This window comes from Oreochromis niloticus, linkage group LG10 (genome assembly GCF_001858045.2).
Source record: "Oreochromis niloticus isolate F11D_XX linkage group LG10, O_niloticus_UMD_NMBU, whole genome shotgun sequence".
Taxonomy (NCBI): Eukaryota; Metazoa; Chordata; class Actinopteri; order Cichliformes; family Cichlidae; genus Oreochromis; species Oreochromis niloticus.
The window spans coordinates 21027471-21053082 of NC_031975.2; the positions used below are offsets into that span (position 1 = coordinate 21027471).

Sequence of the window (25612 nt, forward strand, 5' to 3'; positions counted from 1 at the left end):
AGCTGAGCAATCAGCTGAACACAGCTTGGTAGTAACCTGGATCAGCTGGTGGACCGTCCTGGTGTACCATTCAATAAGGTGGCAGTGTACCATGTTCCACACCTGCATTGCTAAAATGTCTGTAAGGAGCTGTGGCATTAAGGCAGTTGGGGCCTATACTTGTGGTGGCAACCCATAAACTGAAGGTGAACAAGGGGCCATCAAGCTAAAGAGACCTTTTCAAGTGTGGTTGGCAAGTGGACTGCAGCTTTGGCAGCCATGTTGGTCTTAAACTGATATTTCCAAACTGTTGGGGTGTTTGTGTCTCAGAAGGTGGAGTAGGTTGTAGTTTGAAGGTCAGTGGTTTGATCACTGGCTGCTCCAGTCTGCCAAAGTATTTTTGGGCAAGATACTGAATTCTGAGTTGCTCCCGATGCATTCATCAGAGTGTGAATGTGTTTGTGAAGTTTAGATAGAAAGCATGTAGACACTAAAAAAATATGCTTGTATGAATGTGTGTGAATGAGTGAGTAAGCCTGCTGAGCAGGGGAAAGCGCTGCTCCGCTCACACAGTATACAGTGATAATGGGATGCTACTGCATTTCCTCAATCCAATTCCCATATTGGGAGAAGTCTCCGGACTAGGCAAATAATGTGCCAATCACTGGGGTAGATAATTAAACAACCCTGCTACTAAGAAGTTGGGTCAAATGAAGTTCACACTGAGTTCTTTAATGTCCCGGATATTGTGGGCCTGACCTAGATTAGCTGACACACCTCTGCAACATTACATGGACTGGTACCTCAAGATTGGCTGGAGGGTGTGTTCCAATACTCTTAAGCCTCCCTGGGAAGGTCTGTCCCAGGGTACTGAAGAAGAGCGTCCCTCCATTTGTCAAACCCCATATTCAATAGCAACAATTTGGTTTGCATCCTGGTTACTAAATACTGGACCAGTTCATTATCCTCCCAAGGACATTTAAAGGTCAGTGGGAGTTTGCCCAATCAATATGTTTTGTGGACTTGGTCAAGGTATTGAATCACATCCTTCAGGGTGTCCTTAGAGTTCTTCAGAGTGTCGGATATCAGTCCAGTTGTTGCAAGCTACTGAGTCCAGTCCATGTGCTACCATAGTGTGAGCTTGTTTTGCATTAGTAGCAATAACTCAGACTTAGGGTCAGCCACTCAGCCAGAACACAGCCAAGAGGTTTAGGTTATCAGGTTTGGTGATTTCAGGATGTTGTCTCTGCCTTTTGCTGATGTTGTGCTTTTGACTTTACCAAGCCATAAACTCCAGCTTACACTAGAGTGGTTTGTAGTTGAGCGTGAAGTGGTTGGGATGAGAAATAGCACCTCCAAGTCTGAAGCTATGAGAGGGTCGTGGCTTCAGACTGGAAAAAGATGGACACTCCAGGTTGGAATAAGTTGCTGCCCCAAGTTCTAATGTGGCATTCTAATGTTACTGTTTTGTTTAAAAGCGAGGGGAAAGGGAGAAAGGTGTAGTGAGTTAATTTGACATCTAACTAGGATGTCTCTTTGGAGCCACCTAAGTCAGGTGTTTTGTCCTGCTGGAAGCTCCGAAGGAGTCCTAGGACATGCTAAAGGCAATATACTGGAAAAGTTACCTAGGGAGAGGGATGTCTGGGTGCCTCTGCTTAGACTGAGCCCCCTGTGACCCAGACTTGATACTGGATAATTGGTTGAAGTTGAATGCAAAAACATACCGTCTTTTTTGTCTCCCCTAAATATGAAGTAAATATTTTATCATTCACTAGGATAAATTGAGATAATTGTATCAGGAAGAGCATTCGATGTAAAACCTGTACTCAAAAACAAATATGTACATTACAAATGGATGCTTGTATATATTTTTGTGTCATCTTGGTAAGATGCTGATAAAAAAAAGTATGCTACTATACAGTGTTGTTTTTGTTTTTTGTTTTACTTATTTTTCCAAAAACAAGAAGAAAAAATAATCGTCAGATACACAAAGCAGAGTTTACACAAGGGCTTACAACACAAGACAAAAAAGAATAAGACAGAAAGACCTGAAGAAAAAGCTTTAATGCCGTGCAGCGATGAGGATGAGATGTGAAGGGTTAGTAGACAGGGCGGCTTGAAGGGTGAGTGGGGTTGACGAGGTCAGACTGGGTAGCTGGAGCACCTTTATTTTGGGGTTTTCAGTAGTTTTTCTTCTTCGTAAGTTCACAAAACTGGTCTTCACCAATGTATTTGAAAAAGATGCAGAAGGAGCTGTAGTTTTATTTTTTTCTAGTGTACTGGAGAAGAGAAATTCAAGGACAATTTATGACAGAAATAATGGTTTGAGCATTTTAGGAACAAACCATCTGCATGGCCTATCACAATATGTTTAAGTTTGTTGCAGATTACCTGCTCACTCATACATACATGGGCATGAAGTAGTTTATGCTATATAGAGCTACTGATTATCACTTAATTTACTGCGTGACTGTGAGTATCTTTTTTGTCACTCTTTCAACATAATGACCTGACCTAAACTGTCTGGAAGTGAATCACTTTCCTAAGTGGATGGAGGTGCTTTCCATGTGCTCTTCTGTGTTGTTTATGATTCTGAACTCTCCCGTGTACTGTTTTTATATAAGATACGTGCTCGGATTAAACACAGATTTGTTTTATTTTAGAAGAAATCCTGGTCATTACGAATAATTGAGGGTCATCATCCATAGCTAGGAGTAAGATAGCTCAAGATTATAAGCAGTTTAAAGGACTTACTTGAATATGCTCTGGGAAATAATTGTTGCCTTTCCCATTTGCATTTCACTGAGATAGCTGCAACTTAAGACTTATAATGACAGTACCTCTATAGTGATGAATGCTGATGGCAAGCTTAGTGAGCAGAATCAGCATATAGAAACAATCTTACAGCAGGATATAGAGTGGAGTGCACCCATGACATGATTGACTTTACTGCTTTTTCAGAAGAGTACTATATATTTCCAGTGTCTATATATGGAGTTGTAATTTCTATAAAAGAAAATTTCTACAGTATTTTAACAGACTTACTTACTAACAACATGTTATAGAGAAGCAATCAAAAGCAGTTTGACCAACTGTTTTATAGATTATATAATTTCTTTTTTTAGTTGTTCCAAAAAAATCTAATAATTTATTTAACCTTCCAAAAAGAAACATTCATTACACAGTGTAAAGCATCCTGCTGAATTGGATATTGGTTATTAGATATAATGGATCATGTCATAGCGTTGTGTGTGAAAATTTAATGATCACTTCGCATTGTCCCCTCTTTGACAGTGTGGGAGCACAGCATATTGTGCACTCGTAAATTCAATATCATTCTTCCTGCTTCATTCTGTCTCCTTTTTCATTTCTCTCCATCTTTCTATCTCTCTCCAGCATAGTTTATATACCGATGCTCATTATGACTGTTGTTATGACAGCCTCCCTTGCACTTACATGCACACACCCGCTGCAGTTATTCTGGTGATTTACAACCTCCTTCCTCCACAAGAGAGATGCACTATAACTGTTTTTGAGGGGAGCTTTATGTTCACTGTAAACTAGCCACAGTGGCACCTCCACAGGGCCTGTCCTGCTCAGCAAACCACAGCCTCCTCAAGCAGATCGGTGTGCGATAATAGGCTCTCAGGGATGACAACTGAAACATTCACTCAGTTTAATAACCAAACCGCAGGCCATTTAACACCCTTCTTTTTCCACCAAGGCTGTCCTTTGTTTTTTTATTTTTTTACACAATTTCTAAAGAGTATTTCAGATTCAGAAAGTGGACTTTGTCGTGTGGGAATTGTGGCTTTAAATGAAGTTTTTGGGCAGTGGCACAGTTTTGTTTTGTTTTTGTTTTTTTTGTAATGTTGCCTCTGTGCACCATTGGCGTGGATATTTAATCAAAAAGATACAATTTTAACCTTTAAATCAAGAGCATTGAATTAACTGTTTACAAATTATAATCGAATTTACACATAATCCCAACATTTCATAGGCTCAAACTTAAATGATCAGACTATGCAGATGAAACGTCTGTTCATTGGAGCTCTGAATTTGAGCGTGAAAGAAATCGCGATGCAAGTATCATCAGTGTCGTCTCTGTGTGTCGTCCACAATATTGTCATTGTGCAAATGGATATGGACCTAACTGTGAGTGCAACATAAGATCGAAAAAGTTATTATGTAGTGCAAAGAATTCTTTAACAATGGAAAACCTGTAAAGAGTTGTAGGTAAAAATCACTGTTCTTTTCTTATATTCCTTTATTAGTCAAGACTGTAATGCCACAAGAAGAGCATACACATTTACAGCACATTAACAGACCCTTGTGTACAAACTGTAGTTTTACAAGGAATATTTATAAAATGGTGCAACACATAATTAAAATGTCATTTTCAGTGTCCAGACAAAAACATCTGTGTGTTTGTGAGGAAGAGGTACAAAAGCATTCCTAATGTTTCATGTATCACATGAATGCTTTTGTGTGATGCTATGTCTAATAAGGGCATCGGAGATAGTATAGGAGGGGAACATTTCAACAAGCATCTCTTCAGCCACACGTGCTGTGGTGCATAGCATGCCAGAAAGAGCAGAGTGTGAGCTGTTACGTAACCTCCAATCCGGGACAGAAATGTTGCAAAGGCAGCACGTGCAGTAAAGGATGTGTTGACGCAAGACTGAGGCTACCCAGAAATTAGATCACTATAGTTATTTACTGATAAGAAACAATAAAACATTTGTTTTAATTTTAATGTCTCTTTAACGTTGGATTTTAGCATCTCTTGTTTCCAAAAGTCTTCCAACATGTTATTAAGCCTCCTAATGAACTTTTAAATGGAGATGCAGAAGTAAGGTTTCCCATTATTTTTATCATAAATTAAGTAAATAATGTAAATTCTTGATTTATTGCCAGTAAGGTATTATGTGGATGAATCCATGTAAATGGCACAAAGACTATAATGAAATTATATGAAATGGGTGTTTACACAATCCCAAACTGTGTGTGACCCTAAATTTACCAGTGTCACTCTGTTCCTATTCCAAGTCTAATTATAGTATTGGATGCTAGTACTGCCACTCTACTGTTTATGTCTTGAAAAACCCAGTTCCCAGACTCATGGTTGTCAGCACCCAAGCCAAATAAGGTACAAACAACAACAACATGACAAAACCGATTTAAGTCAAACAGCGGTTTTACTCTGAAAAGCTGCTCCCATTTTCCTGACTCCATACAGTCGATATCCAAGCCTCTAGTTCCCAAGGTGCTGTTGGATGTCAGATCTGTAGCCAACAGGCATACTCAAAAATGCATGTTCAGCCTCTTTGCCAGGAAGTGGATGTGCCAGTCATGACAAAAAGTTCCCTGAGACAGCAAGTTTGTTTAACTTAGTTTTTCATGGATGATTGGTAGGCTTCTTACTGCAGTAAGCTACATGAGCATCTGACTGCTGGCTTGACTATTTTTAACGTGCCCCAGATTTACCAACAGGGAATTTTCTTGCAATTTATCACACTTCTTGTGTTTTTTTAAAATAAATTATTAAGCTGCTCTATGAGTTTCAGGTGATGTGTGCACTGTAGATCAGATTTCCTTGTATATTTATTCATATATTCATTGTAGGTAACTGGCAGCATAGTTTATACCAAAAAAGTACTGTACTACTGCTTTATACTGTAAAGTACAATATAGAATGATACTGTATTATTACAATGGTGTTTTTCACATCTACCTCTATGACTTATGGGTTTATTTTGACAAAACCAGTTTTTTACAGACAAATCCTCATCTTCAGTTTTGCTAGTATACAGAGTTTGATCATTTATTCACCTGCTAGGCCACAAGGTCGGCTTTAATACAACATAAGTGGAAGGAAGCTGCAATGTTAGCTATATAAAAATATAAGCTTAAATGATACAAATAAATAGTTCAATAGACTACGCTGTGAACAATGCTGTGCAGTGTTGTCTACAAACTTCATGATAAACGATTGCATTCATAAATAAACAAATTGAGCAAACTGTGCTTCCAAAACTGCAGCTCATATCACCACTTCTCTTTTTTTTCAGTAACATCCTACAAGTTGCATGTTCTGTGTGATGTAATGTTGGTGTCAGTATTTACTGTAATATTGTATTATCGTCATGACATTTTACACACAGAGCAAGGTGATAGCAAACCTAAAATAGCTGTGACAAAAATCACAGCCAGTGCTTGTTGTTGTTCTTTGAATTTAAATGCTAAGATTACAGTCAACATGCTGGCTCACATAGTAGATTTGAGGGATTTATTTGATCATCTTTTTTTTTTTTAAGGTTTGCTAATGTAGTTGTTTTTGCAGTGGTACATTTCCTGGCACATTACCCCACTAATTGCAAAAGTGAAATAAACAGTCAGCAGTAATTTGCATTGCACTCCATGCACCCTCAACCTTGAATGCTTGTAACAGGAACTCTCTTATCAAAATATTGCTTCACAGCAGAACTACTGTCCAAATCCAAAAGCCGGTGACAGAAAAAAAATACATGAATACCATTCAGCTTCATTCAGGTCACACATTTCTACAATGATCAAAATTTGTAGAATTTATTAAGGGTTTTAACAAATTTCGAAATAAAGAAGAGCTCAGCTTTCCTTGGATAAGCTGAGTCCTTAGTTGTGTGATAGGCAGGTAAGCTCTCTGTCTCATTACCAACAGATCCTGTTGTTTCTAGATTTCCAAGTCTTAGGAGAACATTAAGCAAAAGCCAAAATCCTTTCCTGTTAGTGATTTCTGCAATTTGAATACATTCTGTGAGAGAGTGCGCTTTCTATACATTTCTTCATTTGACTTGACTGAGATATCTAGCGTTCCACTTTTGGGCTGAGCAAACAGTAGATGGGTGAATATGTTATGCAAGCACAACACAGCAAACCCATAACCCAAACAGTTCTTAATCCCAGAAAGAAAGCCACTGTCAAAGCAAATAGAGCATGTAGGAAATACTTGGTAAAACTTATGTTTTGAGGTTGCTTGGAGGTTATTTTGATTTTTCTCAAATATGCAGTCTCTCTTGCTTTGTTTTTCTCTCTCTCTTCTATGTATGAGTCACATGAGTCAAAAACACACAAGCACTCGCATTAAACCAACTGGACATGCCACCGACATATGCTATACTCCAGAGCCATACTGCCAAAAACATACACACACTTACACACCAAACCCGAGCCATCTTTCTCCCTCGCTCTCTTCCTCTCTCTGACACATACACACTCTTTCACACTATCTGTCTTAACCTCATGTTTCTATGAACAGAAGGAATTCCCAGTTGCTTTGTACTGAGCGTTTTTTGGCCTGTAGTGCTACTATTCCATTTGCTTTAAAGTGAACTTCATCCAATATTGAACCCTGTCTAGTCTGGTCGAATCTAGGAGTTTACATAAGAAAAGTCTTACAGACCAGCTGTGTAAAATGCTTGTTTTTTGGGGGAAGTAACCACCTCTTCTGTTGTTTTTCTCCATCTCTCTGTTTTATTCATCTTTCCTCCATGCTTCCCCAACTCCTTTCCTCCCATTTTATCTTTACCCTCTATTTTCTTGCTCTTGCCCCTCTTTGTGCACTTGCAGGACTACACATTGACAATGTACTTCCAGCAGGCATGGCGAGACAAGCGGCTGTCCTACTCTGACATCCCCCTCAACCTGACCTTAGATAACCGGGTCGCTGACCAGCTCTGGGTGCCTGACACCTATTTCCTCAACGACAAGAAATCGTTTGTCCATGGTGTCACAGTAAAAAACAGAATGATCCGACTGCACCCAGATGGTACCGTATTATATGGTCTAAGGTGAGATTTTAATCTCTTAAAATAACATTTTTGTCAACACAACAAGAACAACAACTAAAAATGTTATATGCACAAATGCTGCATGAGCTTGGTAACAAATAATGACAAACATGTTGCACAAGAATTGTGTTCTCTTTTACTTCATGTTGTCAAACAATTCACACTTAATCCTTGTCAGCATACTTTCTATTTTAAACATCTTAAAAACATCCTGGAAAAAAGAAAATCTTGCAGGTGAGGTAACAGTGAGTCAACCATTGCTGCACTGGACCAAGTCAGTAATTAGCTCATTAGAGCCAGATGAAGAAAACTACTGATGGGAGGTGCAACATTCCCCCTAAGCAAAAATGATAATGTTGAGGAAGTGACCTACTTGTGTCCTCATTTAAAAGACGTCTGCACATCACCAAGCCAAGCCTCACTAAAGGCTTGTGTAACACTAAATTCAAGTCTTTTGCACGCTCTCTGCATAATTTACCTCACCACCAAGTATAAAAAGCAGATGTACTTAGAATAGCTGTAGGTGTAAAGCCTTGAAAGTTCATCTGAAATTAAATTACTTTTTTGTTTCTTTCGAGATCCACCAGGGACGTTCAGTACTAACATTGCTCATTTGAAGGCTGATTAGATAGTCAGCTGCAGCACACTGAACTCTGTAAATGTCATTTCAGTTAGTTTAGATCTTGTTCTTCAGTACCACTGCTAATAAAACCGTTTCTGTTGTTGCCTTGCCAGCTACACCTTTCTGAGCACATTGGTGTTTTTTTCCTATTACCCCGATGTTACTACATATCAATCAACTAGATTTGTACAAATGATGTTAGATTAGTTTTCATGATCAAAGTAATTTTGATGGGGTTGACTAACACTGTGAGATGATTGAATATTTAAGCCATTAAATTTATTTAACCTACTGAAAATCAAAGAGCATTAGGTGACAAATTGTGAAGTATGATTGGTAATTTTTGCTGACAACGATGCTGTACGCATTCAGCAAGATACTTCTCTACCTAAAAAACACCACAACTTTTGCAACGTTTTTTAAAACAAACTTTTAGGAGGGCAACTACTTTAAATATCTCAATGGTTTTTCTCCATGCAGGTATTTGATATGATAATATGACATAACCTAGCTCTTTCCCAGAGACCCGAAGCAGAAATCCTAGTTGCACTATATAAATTGATTGACCATTCCACTGAGTTTCAACCTCTCGAAGTTAACATGATGACCATGCGTTTCTTACTCCTCACTGATGTCTCATCATTTCATTTTGTAAATAGGCCTCTTATGCCCAAAGTCTATAAAATGTTATTGAAAATCATAACACTTTAATGGCTACCATGACGATGAACCGGATCTGCTCTGGGACAGTGAAATTTAATAGAGATTGAGAGAGCACAAGACAAAGGATGAGAGATATGTTAAGAAGAGGATTAAAATTGAATCTTGCTATTATATTTTTCTGTGATATTCTTCATTGCTGTTGTTGGATAAAGTGGATGGAGAAGGAAGAATAAGACATTTTTTCTGATATGAAGAAATGGAAGAAGAAAGCACTATGTGGAAAATTCTAAATAATACATTGTCTTGTGCTAAAATCAGAATAATCAACAGTCAATTTTCATGGAAGAAATCCAAAGCTCTTATGCAAAAAAGGGAAAATGAAAGAAAATGGGATAAAAAAGGACAAACAAAGAGATGTATTGTTATATTTGTGAATTTGTCTATAAATACTCTAAATTTTATAAGATTTTTTCACACGTTGTGCCACATTGCATTATAGAGGACCTCCACTTTAACAATCCAATCATGTGGCCAATCATGAAACAAGATTCATAAATGTAAAAGTGTGTGATTGTCCACACACCACACATAAACACAGAGTATGCCCTCATGCAGATATCATGTGATAATAATGTCTCACTGAAAACTGGCATATGGTCATTTGTCCCTTTCATAGGGAGGTAGCTCAAAAAGGTTGTCTAGAGATGTTCGGGGTCAGGATGATTTTACCTGTATGTTCCCTGACCCTGAAGATGCACAAAGGGTGGAGAGAATTCTCCTTTTCAGATCTTTTGAATCATGGTTGAAGAACTAAATGGCAAATTGATCAAAGAGCCAAGAATAAACTCAATTTCATTTTAAAATGCTTTGAGTTTCTGCTGGTAGGTTTTTTTTTTAAATTTTTTAATTATTTATTCATTTATTTTTGTGTGCTTGAGTGGTCAGCACGGATTGCAGCCCAGTGTCTCCAAGCATGTTTAACTGCAGGTTGTTAGAGCTGCACCACCAGATAATTCACTTCTCCTCCTTGTTTTAGCAGATGAAGTGATAATGATGAGCACTGTATCATCAGCAAATTTCAAAGGCCTAATAGTAGGGTTCACTTAGCTACACTCCTTAGGTTATTGTTGTTTTGTTTGCCCATCACATAGTATCAATTGCTTGATTAATTATGCAGAGCAAGCTATATTTGCAAAATATATCACTAGTAATCTTTAAAAGTGTAGTGTAAGAATAATAAAAAATATTTTAATTGACAAACTTTTCCTTTATAATTGGGAGGAAATGTTTTCTTTTGTTTGTTTTTTAATTCATTTGTATTTATCAGTTTTGGACTGATATATTTCTCATTTATACTGTCTTATCTTGCACACAGTTCAATAAACGTTTCATATAATGGACACCTACCAGATTTAAACTTTGATGGATCGAGCAACAGCCAAAAAGTCTCTGTTGCTTCAAAGCCAAAGTGCTTCATGTCTAGAATGTCTAAAGTGAACAAAACCCAACAGAAGAAAGCTCAAGCCAGTAACAGATTGTGAAGGTCAGATTATACTGAAATAGAACTCAAATAGTACAAATCATTCTTGTGTCAGGTCATCCAAGTTAAAAAATGAACAGCTATCAACACACTGATGTGATATGCAAATGAAAAAAAAAAAACCCACAATCACATGGAATATGGGTTTGAATGTTTCCCATCCACTGAAGAACTTGACAGAGTGCAAATATTACTTTGGATGGAGTAGGATTAGACTGAAATTGGGAGAAGAAATCCATCACCTTTGACACTCAATATCATGTAAGTAGGATGACCAGATTTTTGCAAATCCTAAATTGGGTCATGGAATCTTGTGCAGGTCAGTGAGTGCTCATAAATCCACACAGCACATGCAGATACAGCACGTTAATGCCCACTGAAGACCTACTAAAGCTGTGCAGTTATTTAATTTATTATGTTAATAAATTCAATTAGACTACAAAAAAATGTGTAGACACAAGCATGCATTAAAATGAAATTCATGCAAATGGAAATTCTTGTAGTCTGACATCAATTAAAAATATATGAGTGAAAACATGTAACAATAATGCATAATAAAATCAAAACATAGTGACACGATGGACTATCAGCTTCTCTAGAATGTGCCCCGTATCTCTACAGCTCTATTTGGATAAATGGTTTAGAAAAATGGATAGGTGGATGCAATTCAAAAGATTAGATTTAGGTTAGACTGGAAGCAGTCTGAACTAAGTCCATTATACATCTAACAAAACCCGTGACAGATTAATAAATTTGGGCTATTTTGTTATTATAGGCACATAAAGATAAAACAGCAATTTCAGGCTTTATAAAGGCTTTTAAAAGATTTATTTCTAGATGAAAACAAGCCAGGTGCAGGGACTTCTGCAGTTTTGGCATATGAAGTTACAGGATGGCCAAAATAAATATCCCTACAACCATGTTCAGTGACCTGTGGTGTTTGGGGAAGATGTACTGTCAAAAAGAAAAATGTTTTGAAAATATAATTAAATGTAGCATCTGCAGATGTTTTAGACCTAAACCCACAATTGTTGCAGCTTTCAAGAAAAGCAAAAAGCTAAAATTGACTCTAGGGCAAATATTACCTGTGCAAAAGCAAATATAAAATAATAAGACTTCAAGCATTTTGGGGCTGAGAAACCAAAACAAGAGTTGGTGTTTTGTTTTTGTTATATATAGGGAGTATTTGTTGGTAGATAGGGTGTTTATCACTGAAAAATACCCACCTTTAAACCCAGCTTTAGGAGAGCTCTTAGCATACACAACTAATGCCTGATTGAGAATTAACAAAAAAAAATGTTTTTGAATATTAAGATTAAATGTTAATGATTTACCTAGAGCATCCTACTTACTATATTTTCATGGACATCAGTGGGTGGGAAGCAGCTGGCTATGGGGGATGATGACTCTCTAAATGCTGTCATTATCTTAAATATCAAATAATGCAGCTCTGGTGCACAGCACATTCTGTTTCACTGTTTCAATGAGCTCTGAGCTGTGCGAGCAATGAGAGTGGAGTATTTTGTTTATAATCACAGAAAATGGCTAGACCACAATTATGCAGGGGTACTCCTTTCCAAGTACAGTGCAAGGAACATTTACGATATTTTTCACTGATAACCCCAAATAAAAGGGACCTACTTCTCTCAGAGTGTTACTGTTTAATTATGTATTTATAATTTAACTGTACTAAATTATAATTTGTTATGTTTTTGTCTGTAAAAGTTAAAATGTTTCTGTTGCATCTACTATAAACTAAGACCAGCATAAATTGAGTACAAATAAGTGACTGAGAATATTTAAGTAAAAAACAAAAGTAAATCATTGCAACGCATTAATCACTTGTATTTATCACCCTGAATACCTTTATTGTGATTGTGACCAACAGCCCGCACATTTCTTTGGCCTGAAATCCAGTCTCTTCCCTTAAAGCTACTTGGCCCTGATTTGACCTCACAAGTTAGATCAATCCAGCAAGACAATCTCTGAGCACAGCTTGAAAAATATGGAGGGTCACTGCAGGTGATGCAACATATGGGACTTAGTGTGATTGGCAGCTTTTTCAGGGAGTAGTTTTTTTTTTTAGCAACCAGGGAGCGTAAGCAGACTGAAAAATGTGGGTTTGCATCATTTAATGGATGGAACACCTGGGGGAAATGTGAGGGGAAATGGAGAGCAAGACAGCAGTAAACATAGGCAATCTGATGCTCACTTCTACGGTGTAACAGCTACGTAACATGCTCACACATTACCTCATACAAACATGCATAACCTTTATCTTTTCAAAAAGCCCTGCCAGAGGCTTGTGCTCTGAGTTCTACACCGGTGACTCCGACTTGACACAGAGATCAGAAAGTTGCCGAAAAGTAACCGGCAATTTACTCCTTGGTTAAACACATGGAAGCCACAGAGCCCCATCACCAGCAGTAAATCCATCAGTGTGAAATAAATGCTGACAAAGACAGGGGACAAGAGAGAAAGAAAAGGAGAATCTATCTAAACCTCTTAGGCTCAAACAACCTTACCGTCACACTCTGTGGGGTGGTAATCCCTGAGGTGTGTAATATGAAACAGCATGTTAATATTAGAACTCTTCCCTTTGAACTTCTTTACTGGCATTAGAAGGAAATGTTATGATAGACTGCTCACTGTCTGTCTTCACATCCTCTGTCCTAAAATATTCTTTCTATGGCTTTCTTTTTAATATTGTACCTCCTTTTTTTGAATAACTAAGTAAATTACAACATTTATTTTTCTTAGCAAAAATATTTAAAAAGTAATGCTTAAGTTTATCATAAGAGCTGTCTGATCTTATTTTACTGTACCTGTAAAGTAATAGTAATGCGTAATATAAATATTGAAATTATAAGTAACAGTCTAATCTCCTAAAAAAATGTTCTTTTGTTTTTTTGTATTTGCTTTAAATTGATGGGAAAAGCCTGAGACTGTAATTGTCGTTATGTGGCTGTGAAAATTAGGTGAACGAATGACTCCAAGATTTCAAGATTTAAGTGTCACACTTTCTATTGGCAGAGACTTTTTTTTCTTTGTGTATATTCTGGCTAATGTCCCGTGCTCAAAAATATTGAGGATGAGTACAAAACAACAATGGTCCAGAAAGGTTTGGCCAAACAATGATTTTATTGAACACACGCGCGGGGAGATAATTACTGCACACAATCAGCATGGATCTCCACCCAAAAATACACAAACAATTGTTTTTATAACATCAGGGTTGGACGCCCCTTCTCGCGTTAAAAGAACATAATTTGCATCTTAAGAACATTATATGCATCTTTTACAGACAATGATCAATTTTAAGAGCTAAATGCAGACACAGAAGTCCCCTCTCTAGCATCTTCTTCCAAATAAGGCGATGGTTCCAGGCCTTTGAGGTCCCCATGGACTCGTCCTCTTCTTCTGTCACCTGTTACCAAGCAAACTCAAACGCAGCAGGTTGTTGAATAGATTCAGGCCTTTGCTCAGGCCTGTTTCTAGATTATATGTACTATATGTGTTTTGTAAGCATGTATGCAATCCTTCTACAGCTCCAAGTCACTTACAAAATAGATCGTCCGGACATAGCGCCGAACGAAGCTTACGACCTTTAATTAATTGACTGAGCTTCAACTCTTTAATGAGCACAAAATGCAATGTGTGTATATAATGATTATGACCGCACCTGTAATAGAGGTTAATATGGTGCCAGTATGTTTAAACATCTTAATGCCGTCTTAAAGCTGTAAGTTATATTGTTAATGCAATGTTAATGCTGTAGATTATATGATAGCAGTAAAATAATTTCTTTAATTCCACACTAACAATGATAGGAAATATAATATTATGTAATCTGAGCAACAGGGAATATGCATACTGTATGTTAAATGGGTGAGGTCCAAGAATGGACCCTTGAGGAACTCCACATTTAAGTGTTGTTTGTTCAGATTCAGTACTGTTCAGTTCAGTTTAATTTTATGTATACGTTACCATAAACACAAAAGCAGTCACCTCAAGATTCTTTATAATGTAAGGTAAAAACCCTGCAATATCAGAAAGACAAGCAATCACACAATCCCTACGAACAAGCACTTGGGAACACTGGGAAGGAAAAACTTCCTTTTGATAGGAAAAAAAAGCCTCTGGAAGAACCCGGCTCAGAAAGGGCACCCATTCTCCACAATCTGTTGGTGGTGAGGGGAGAGAAAGAGAGAGGACAAAAGACACAATGTGGAAGAGAGCCAGAGTTTAATAATAACTAATGATTAAATACAAAGTGATTTATAAACACAGAGAGTGAAGAAGAAGTGCTCAGTGCAGCATGGGAAGCCCCAGCAGACTAGTCCTACTGCTGCATAATGGATGGATGGTTCAGGTTCATCTGATCCAGCTCTAACTATAAGTTTTAAGACAGATCTTTAAAACAGTCTCCTGAATCTGAACTTGGAGCTGGTTCTACTGAATAGGGGCGTGAAAGCTGAAGGTTCTGCCTCACATTTTACATTTAAATACCCTAGGAGTCACAAGTAGGCCTGCAGTCTGAGAAAAAATATCTATTGGGATGGGTACTCTGATATAAGTACAATGTCACAATGGTCTTTATAGTCCCTGACAGTACTGCAGCATTCTGGAGTAACTTAAGCAATGCAGGGAGCTTTTAGAACAACATGATAATAATAAATGAATTACAATAGATATCCTAGAAGCAATAAATGGATGAACTAGTTTTTCAGCATCACTTTGAGACAGGATGTTTTTGTAATTTGAGAGATACTGCACGAAAGGAGAGCAACAAGTGTCTGGTTAGACACTTACACTGGTAAGCATCACCTTGTTTTCTATCACGGTTTTTTACCATTACCACTGTTTTTTTGTACAAATACCTCAGTTTTACCTGATTTTAGAAGCAGGAAAGCTTCTAAATTCATCTTCTTTATGAAAGCTGCTTGTCACTGGCATTGTACACAATGCCCATTCGCACTCCTGTTTTTGCCTTTTATAGTCGAAACTATGAAATGGAAGCGCAGAGGAGATTTTTGAAAAGTAATCATAGCACTGTTGTGTTTGTTTAACCAGGCTTGGGTTAAAAACATAAAATCAAGATCATTTTTTGTAATAATATTACTTTATAAATTAAATGCATTAGCTGTGCACTCTGAGTACACTTGGTTAATCCTTTTGATCTTGCCACATAGGATCACTGTTTAGACAAGTGGCATGGAGTCTGTCTCATCTATGATGAGCATCTCATTGGTGATGTGTGTGACCACTGCTGCGTGATATATCTTCAGTTTGGCTCAGCTTCAGTGTGGAACGTTGACCAGTGAGTGAGTTCAGGCCCAGCCACCTGTCACAGCCAGGTGGCTTGGCTGCAGGTTGTTACAGGGACATCCTCTGGAAGCGTTGGATAATAGGGTGGATGGAGTTAGTTAAGGAGGAAGGAGCATATTCTGTCTATGTATGGTGTCCTGCCTATGTATTCTGTCCTTTTTGCACCTTGAGGCGACTGTTTTTGTGATTTGGTGCCATATAAATACAACTGAATTGAATTATTCACAGAGTTTAATTAGTATCAGATGTTCCAAGAGCACGACATAGATTGGCAGCAAGTATCTTGGATTGATCTTTACAGTTCCAGAATAAACTGAAGTTGTCAATAAACTTTATCCAATAGGTGAGACATGCTGAAGTTAACAAGGTGTTTGAACTAAGTAGTCTCCTAAGAGATCCTATTCCCCTCTCCATGGTAGGAAGTGGGCCAGAGAAGAATAACTGATGTGATGGATGCTCAGTTTAAGTGGTAGCAGGGATAAGTTCTTTAATAATAAAAATAATCTTTCAGGTCTTCCTTTTTAAAACATCCCATAATCCAGCAAGTGGAGCATAAAAGGAGAATATTGTCTCCAATTCCGATGTTAGCTTCTTTGCAGACATGTTGTCAGTTGTTGGATTTTTTAATATATTTGCCATAGGCGCAGACTATGGGATGCCTGCTAGGTGTTACTAAGTCTTGTAACGCCGGTGCATAATTGTTTCCAAATCTTTGCTTACAAATAATATCACGTAATGTTGATTATATCCTTAATTTGAATGTCCATTAATCTTTCTGTGTTTGTATAGTAGATGTTTGTAATTTATGAATATAAATGTATTGGCATTATAGTGGCTGTTTGAATAATGGCATAGTAAAAGAGAGACAGAACAAAGAAAGCGAAAGAGGCACAGAGGCACACAAGCATGGTTATCTCTGCTGTGTAACAGAGGATTGGACTCAAGATGAGCCTCTCCTCTGGCACAAATTTATCTATGTTGTCAGGTGTGCCTAGACGATTACCCACCATGCTGTGCTGCTCTGTGGCAACTCCCTCAGTGGGAGTGAAGTTCTCACACAAGACCAGAGTCAAGGAAAGAATGGCAGCCTATTACTCACAGCCTCATCCTTATGTTCCTTTCACAAAGTCTGATGGACAACATAACCTTATCTATTGACTCATGGTTGCCTTCTGTTATTATCCCTTATTATCCCTTGCTGCCTATTTGTTTTGATATTGACTGAAAGGCTGAATGCCTTTATGGTGATAGATATCCACAAAATATGATAGGATAGAAACAGTAAAACAGTAAGCTCTGGTTCTTTGACCAGGGTTGTTTACACCTATAAGCACATTTACCACAGCAGCACATTTCTCTGGTAAATTTTTCATAATCCGTGACAAGAAATTAAGATAGAAACTGCTTTAGGTTGCTCCGTTATTCACAAAGGGTTAACACAGTGGTTGGTTTCACATGCTCGATTTAGCTAACTCTACTTTTTCTTTTTGTTTTCCTTTTTTTTTACACTAAATGTCTCTCCTGATGCAACCCCAAAGAAATTTGTGTTTCCTCCTGGTCTCAAAGCTTTCATGTGTTATGTGAATGCGACACTGTGGAGCCACTATATCAAACTAAAGCATTAAATATTATTAATAGCAATAAAAAACAGCAAGTCAGAAATCAGAATAGTATGTGTAGTAGAACTATAAAGATTATGCTCCTGACTGTGGTTCACATCAAAAGAATCAGAGGTATGTGATCAAAGAGGGTCTTGACATATTGCTGAGATCAATTCCTCGAGTGTCTTTTTACTAAAACATGACACATAGGAATACCATCTAATAAAAAATGTTAAACAAAACAAACAAAGGAAAAAAGAAAAAAAACCACCAAGATTCTATTTAGATTGCCTCTCATCCCTCACTTGAAATCATGACATATTTTCACATTTGAATTATTATGCTAAAGGGAAAGGATAAGTTAAGCCTTGGGGGGGCAGTAATCTAACATTTCTCTTTTCCCTCCAAGCTGTTTTATCTATCTTTACCATTTCCCATGAAGATAATAATCTATCATTTTATTGATGTTCGCATGCTCCATGGAGTCATGAAGTGTTCATTTGTGGCACATCAGGTGCTACATTTGAAAGCCAAGTCCCATTTAAGCTTGGAAACAGGAAATTATGTGAAAATGTCATTTAAAGTACTTTTTTAATGGAATGTATTAACTGAACAACTTGGATATTTGAGGTTTTTATATAGCTGTATGTTAGGAGCTTTAACCCATCAGTACCATGCTGTAATAATGCTATAATAAAGCTATTTCCTTGTTTAATATTCAAAGGAACTTAGATTCTTCTTTTAATTTTTAAAAGAATAGCTTTTTACAATTTATTTCATTTTTGTTTGTCTGTGCAGCATCTCGCAATAAACAGTAAGGTTCATGAAAAAACTGTCTGACAAGACAGGTGCACACTTAAATAAAACTCTGACACTAACGTAACTTCATACTTATTTACGTTATATGACATTTTTTGTAACTGCTATAAGTAAACAAATGAAATTATAATATTGATCTTTCAGTCTGAAATTTTTCATTTATTGTGCTGATTCCAGTTACACTAACATCATCATTTTATTCACACAATAATACTGACCTACAAAGTCAAAGTTTTCAATAAAGTTAATTTTATCCCATATATTTTATGGCATTATTACATTCAATTGATTTTTACAGTATATCTCTCTCTTCTGTTGCTGTCACCACTGTCCCACAGAGTATAAACCCCACAGTGATTCATATCCCAGGTGAAACCTAACAGAGAACCCACAGGATTATCCAAACAAAGCTAGAATTGGGACATAAGGATTAGCTATTGACCTATAATGCTCAGTGGAGTTCCCACCACTACCACCGTTCCAGTCTTTAAAAAATATATATATAATTATTTGGGGTTATTTATTTATGTATTATTTTATTTTTGCAAGATTTGGATTTTGTTCAGTTACTCGGTGCCATGCAGCTAGCAAATGGTCATCAAAATTTTTGAAAAAAGAAATTAAAAGTAAATAAAATGAGGCAATAAAAAGAAAAAAAAACAAAACAAAAAGTTGATTCTCATAACTAACAGCATCTATATTATATATCTTTGTCTACCCCCTGTTGTAGTTACCCTGTTGAAAAATAGAGTTTGCTGTCTTATTTTGATGTGATGTCTTTTCAGGATAACTACCACTGCTGCTTGTATGATGGACCTGAGAAGGTATCCACTGGATGAGCAAAACTGCACACTTGAGATAGAAAGTTGTAAGTAATTGATTCATTAATTACCATAATGTGTTGTTTTTTTGATTAATGTGTTTTCTTATCAGAGCTGAATTAATATGTCGACTCAGTTTAACAGTTTAAAATTCTAAGTTTATGTCTAGCAATTTAAATTTGTCCCTTATAGCCCCTGTTCTTCCTTTGTACTTTAATAGTAAAGTAGTAAAGTAAAGTTCAAGTGAAATGAGTGACTGTGCTACTCATTCACAAAGAAATTTAATTTACCTCCAAACAAAAATGGTTGAAATTTAACTTCAGTAAGAACTAATGGCAAATAATGATAAATACATCTGAATGCCTGCAATGCAGCTTAAGTGCATTACACACTGAAAGGCGTAAATCTGGTGTTAATGTATGAAGGGAATTATAGCATGAAGGTTTAAAGGACATCATGATCACACAATACATGGATATTAACATGAAACAGTAATGCAAATATGCTTGTTGTAACAGTTATCTGTTATTAAGATTGCTATTATCATAGTTTTACGATGACTGTCATCTCAAATGATTTTATTTTGACTGGAACTTTACTTTCTGTACTCATGGCTAAGGGTTCATGCAGCTTCACAGCTGCTTTACAAACTGTTCAAATGAAACACACTATTTGTCATCTAGCAGCCTGCTACAAAAGTGTCTGTGAGAGTATTGTTGTAGTAATTCATGATTATTATACACAAACCACATTGTCCATACCACAGTGTTTGCTTGGTTCAAAGCTCCATAACTGCATTTCAGATGGCATTAAATTCTATATCTATTATATATTCTATATCCATTCTGAAAGACATTTATAGAACAAAAAATAAATTGACAGAATAAATACCAATAAGAAAATAATTAAAATCAAGCTTTCTGTATTCAGTTAAATAGTTACAAAATACATCAAGGCATATTCTGAAGTGGAAACTGTATAAATAAAAATAAATAAATAAATACATACACACATTTGTAAGTAAATAAATAAATGGGGTGATTTATTTGAGGAAAGGGGTAATAAAGGGAAGTAGAATGGAAGAAAACATTTTAAATGTATCATGCATGTTTTGTCAGTTTTTGTCATTATTGTCTTTAGTTATCGCTTAGAAAATAAAGTAATTGCTGCATGTATCCCCGACTCTTGACTCATGGGGATGAGTAATCCATGTCATATTCACTTCCATAAAAAGACACAGTGAAAAGACCATTGTTATTTTTTTAAATATTTTATTATAAACAGTATTCATAGTATTCATTGGACTCTGTTCCTTGAAAATGTGCTGGGGCCACTCTCATAGTTTTGAGTTAAACCCCCAACACTCATTTTACTTCTGGGCAGCTTTACTTTCAATTTCTACTCCAGCTGGTCCAGCAGCCTCTGATAGTTCTCAGTGTTCTCATACTCCATCTTTCCTGTGTTACCGTAGAATTGCTAGATCTCACAGTTATAATTAGCCCTGTGTCAGCCACCACCATGTCTGGTTGGTTAGTTCGAAGCTCTGTTGTTTCAAAACTTTTGGAAGGCTCTTCCATAAATACTTTGAATTCATATGTGGCACATATATGTACGACATGTGCTATATCTTCAGTACTTTGTTATGCCTTTCAGTGTATGTTTTTCCAGCTTGCATCCTTAACACTGCTATTATATGCTTAACAGTCTCCAAGGCACCTTTTCATATCTCTTCTCTGGTAGAATCCTACCTTTATGGATCTAATGTTAAGGGCCTGCTCTCAAGCTGTTCATCAGGACTGCCTTCTGTGGCCAATGATAGGATTTCTTGATCTCAGTCACTTCCTTTATCTGCTGATGATGCATACATTGCATGGAGGGGCTTGCATCCCATAGATTTTACTCCTCCTCTTCATTACTATATATCTTCTGCTGCCTAAGGCACTCTCATAGTAGTTCATCCCCAATACCCATCTTCCTAATGTATTCAGAAATGTTCTGAATACATCAGGAAGATGTATTGGCTCTCGCAACTGGATCTTGGCACTGACACTCACTAATCCTCGCCATCCTTCTTTTCATGGCTGGTGGAGTCTCATGGTGCTGGACTTTAGATGCAACCATCAGTGCCCTCAGAAGTTTGTTTGTATTGATGTTACTGGCATACCAACCCTTGTGGCCATTTTATTATTTAAGCCAATATCTATTTTGACATTGAAAGCATTGATGATATGGGTCTTATTCCTACAATGGAAAGGGCTCATCACCACTTGTTCATTCAATTGAGCTTTATTTATATAGCACTAAATTACAATAACAGTTGCTTCAAGGTGCTCTATGTTGTTAAGAGGCTTCATATTGTATATTGTCTCACTGTCTATTATCTATTTGCTGCTTTACCCGCCAGTTCCTGGTCCTTTGACATTTTGTTGTTCCAATACCCTTTTGAGCTTTGCTCATATGTGTGGAGCTTCCATATTATGGAGAAGAAGTTTATCTACCAGTTTGTTAACTGGTATTTATACGATTTATACTTTGTGGGAGTAGCCAGTCTGAGTATTGTTAGTCACTCATGTGATCTTCGAATATAAGTGGATCATGGCAGGTCCTTGTTGCTGTTTGCATACACAAATGCACACAACTGCCACATATCATCTATATATAGTTTGTCATGCCACAGGGAGAGACAAGAAAAAATACTATAATAAAATCTAAATGGGAACATCGTGTATACTTTTACTGCAAATGTAACCCCCTGCTTTGTAGTGTCCACTTGAACAAATTGTCTGAGTTCAGAGAATGATGGTAAACAACTGAGAGGAAGATGGAGAGGAGTCGAGCATTAGTGGTGTACATATGAGCTCACCTCACAATATGTCTAGTCATCAGTACCACAAGCACACATCTTTCTCTTTTAATGTGGTTGGAGTGTTTTCTTTCTCTTAAGAAACTAGCTGGATATTACTAACTGTGGCTGTGAGCATCCATCATATAGATATGGTTGTGTATGTGTAATTATCATAGCCACTAAAACATGCCCAAAATACCCAATAGACAAAACTTCTGAAAACACACACACATGCACACTTGAAAGGTTTAACGGACTCCCAGTGCTAATATAAAAGGGTAGACTACTGGTTTCCATCCATCTATCTCCTTTATAAATTCATCAGTGTTTTTTTCCTTTCTCAAAGTTCCACCACAAGTATTTCTTTCTTATTCTGTATGTATCGTTCCATTATCCATTCTATTTTCAAGTCGAACTTTGTGTGACTTAGAGGCAAATGTAAAACCACTGATTTACCAGCTTTTATTCATGCTATGGCAAAAGTGTTCCATAACAAGTAAATAAGGTTTTGGAACAGTGGACACTTTATCAGCATAGCGAAAGGTAAAACTGTTAAAGTTAATTAATCTGTTACCGTGCACACAAATCTCAAAGTATTAATCATGCTTCAATTCAGATCAACTCAGATCCTATGGTACAAAAGTTTGTATTAGTATACAAAATTTCACACATAGACTATTATTGAAGGATTTTCTTGCCATTCCCACATTATTTATAATGCTCAGTGTCGCTGTTACAGTAATATACAGTCTATATGCTGCTGTATAGCCCTACCTTCAAAAGGAAACTGATTTGATCAAAAGATACAACACTGACTTCATAACAACAGTAGCTGTGAACCTTTTCAATAAATCATACCAAGATTAGGATCAGTCAGCCGTTAAACATTGAACACTAGCCAAAAAGCATTTTTTGGCCCTCGTGAAGCAGCTTTGACTTTACAAAATGTATGGCTCTACACAAGACGACAAAATTGGTCATTTTAGCGAAGCTGTTTTAAAAGCCATAAAATGAAACAAACTAATTAAGACAGCTATGTACATATTACATAACTTTTACATATACTGAGGGGAAAGTAAAAGGCACATTACATTTGATGTTTCATTCGATGTGTGCTCACAATGAAACTATCATTTCATTACAGCATCTCTGCCAGGTTATAGTTATACTTTCTGCACCAGCGATCCCCATCATATGGACAGCCACTTCCACTCTATCTCTCTGTTGCCATCACTGCTTATCAGAGCCCATTTTAGAAACTGCAGACATCCTCTGGGGTGTGAATGGTTTCCACACGTGGGCTTGCATGGCTTATTTATTTATCTTATCTTTAGATGTTCCGCCCCTGTCCAGGCATCCAGTGAGCCGCAGCTTGCTGTATACTGCAAAACTTTAAAGATATTTTTTAATTACTAGGAATAACATTAAAGTCGCTTTGAACTTTGTAAAATCAAAGTTAGTTGCAGACATATTTAGAGTGGAGTATCCTTCTCAGCTTCACTGGGCTATGCGTGAAGCAGGCATTTGTCGAGGGGGGCTGGATTTCAAGTGTCGATTTTTGTGTGAGAGTGATGGTGATGTTTGTGAATGTGTATGTGGACACATGTGTTTATGCATCACAGAATGTCTATTAATATGTATTAAGTTGATATGCACTTCATCTGATAAACTGTGGGAAAAAATAATCCAAAGGACTTGCTTGGTGACTTTAAGTCTTATAATTTTCAATAAGAGTCAACATTTTAAGGATTCACAGCATCTTTCAAAGTATTCTTATTTCAAATGTTTGCAAATGCCAAATGTGTATACAAGTTTTATTTAAAATATATTTAGAAAAAGGTATAGATGTGAAGAATAACATGATTGTTTTGATTCTTAATGCTTTATCATGACCTTGCATGCCAGTGGTATTTATTATATGTATTAGAACTTGGTATTCTTTTATAATAAGTATATAAAAGAATTAAAAAAACTTTTTTTTATTATCCCTGATTAAGTCCTGCCCATAGCAATATCAAAGCCAGCGTTTTATCTCCTTCCAAAATCCTTCTTTGCCCATTAAAACAAATCAACTGAGACATTATTTCATAAGCTTGATAAAAATGCCTGGAGTCAGATTTGGTCAGGGAGATATGCCAGAGTCCCAGTTAAATAGCTTTAGTATTGTATTGCTATCTCCTCTGATGTTATCGTGAACAATTTCATTTATTTTTGGTCTGGCGGTGTGCTCTGACATTGGAATCCATAAGAGAAGGTTTTTGTGCTAGTGTAAAATAGATATCGTCACCCTGTGTTTTTTTTTTTATTATTTAAAACTTATTGTTGTTTTTATCTAAGTTGTGTAATCTTGTGCGTGTTAATAGTTACAAAGCTAAGTTTCTTATTTCACCATTTTGTAATTAATAGATATACTCTCAACTAATTATTTATTTTGTGTCTCTTACTATATTCCTTGCAGTTAATTTCATACAGGATGGGAATCAAGACAATCTGAATGTGCTAAACACTTTGACACAATAACTTCAGTATGAAAGTAAAATAAAATTGCAAAGTCAGTCTAGGAGTTAAAGCAACAACCAGTTGAATAGGTAACTAAAAACTAAGACATAAGAGCACTGGGTCAAACTTCTGCTCATCTATACTATTACATTACAGAGATGTGTGTAGTCCTTGTGTGTTGACAGTTTTTCCTAACATGCCCCCATTCAGTCATCCACTTCAGTCATGCAGTAGCTCTGTTCCCCCCTGAGTGTGTCCACAACACAGATTGATAATTACTGCTATAACCTCATACTGTCAATTCACCATATGCACATGGCTCAGAAAGTTGTATCTGCACACTCTTGTTGTCTAGGCAACAATCTCATGTATTTACTACCAGGTCTTCTACAAGTCAAAGATATCCTTCGCTCTCATTGGCTGTCATCAGTGTTGGTCAAGTTACTTGAAAATAGTAATTAGTTAATAATTACTGATTACTTCTCCAAGAAAGTAATCCAGTTACTTTGCAGATTACTTCTTTTCAAAAGTAATTAGTTAGTTACTTTTTAAAAACATGATACACAACCTGAATACGTAATAAAGCAATAGACCTTTCAGCCCAATTCTATTTTTTCTGCATAATCCATCATATAAAATGTAATCAAATGAAAAAGTCTTGTTTTAAAATTTGTTTTATTAGTTTTAATCTTTTAACTTTATGCATCAAGCAAAAATTAAATTATATGCGACAGTCTTGTTTAACATTTAAACCTATTTTCTGCATATTCCAGCATATAAAATAAAATTATTTTTTGTGTTTACACCCACTCTTTCAAATATATGCAAGTAAAACAGAGCAAAAAATGAATAAAATCAAAGATTCAGCAGCACTAAGTCCTGTCGTTCTTAAATCTATTTTCATCTGTTTAGCAGGAGTGGTGCATGTGGAGGTTTCCCCAGTGCCGCAGCGGTCATGTCAGTGGGGGGACCTGGGGGTTTCTCTATGAATTTCACATTCCCGTGACGGCTTGCTAGGTGCTTGCTCAGATTTGAAGTTTAATTTTTTGCTGTAGAAAGAAGTTTT

The 25612-nt window shown here is 36.6% G+C and overlaps 1 protein-coding gene across 1 annotated transcript in view; it reads left to right on the forward strand.

The window, feature by feature from the left end:
- Positions 1–25612, forward strand: part of gabrb2b (gamma-aminobutyric acid type A receptor subunit beta2b) — a 62339-nt gene that overhangs the window by 23260 nt on the left and 13467 nt on the right. The window contains exons 4-5 of the mRNA XM_005452554.4: positions 7588–7808; positions 19167–19249. Coding sequence (XP_005452611.1) covers positions 7588–7808; positions 19167–19249 — 304 coding nt within the window. The remainder of the gene's footprint in view (positions 1–7587; positions 7809–19166; positions 19250–25612) is intronic.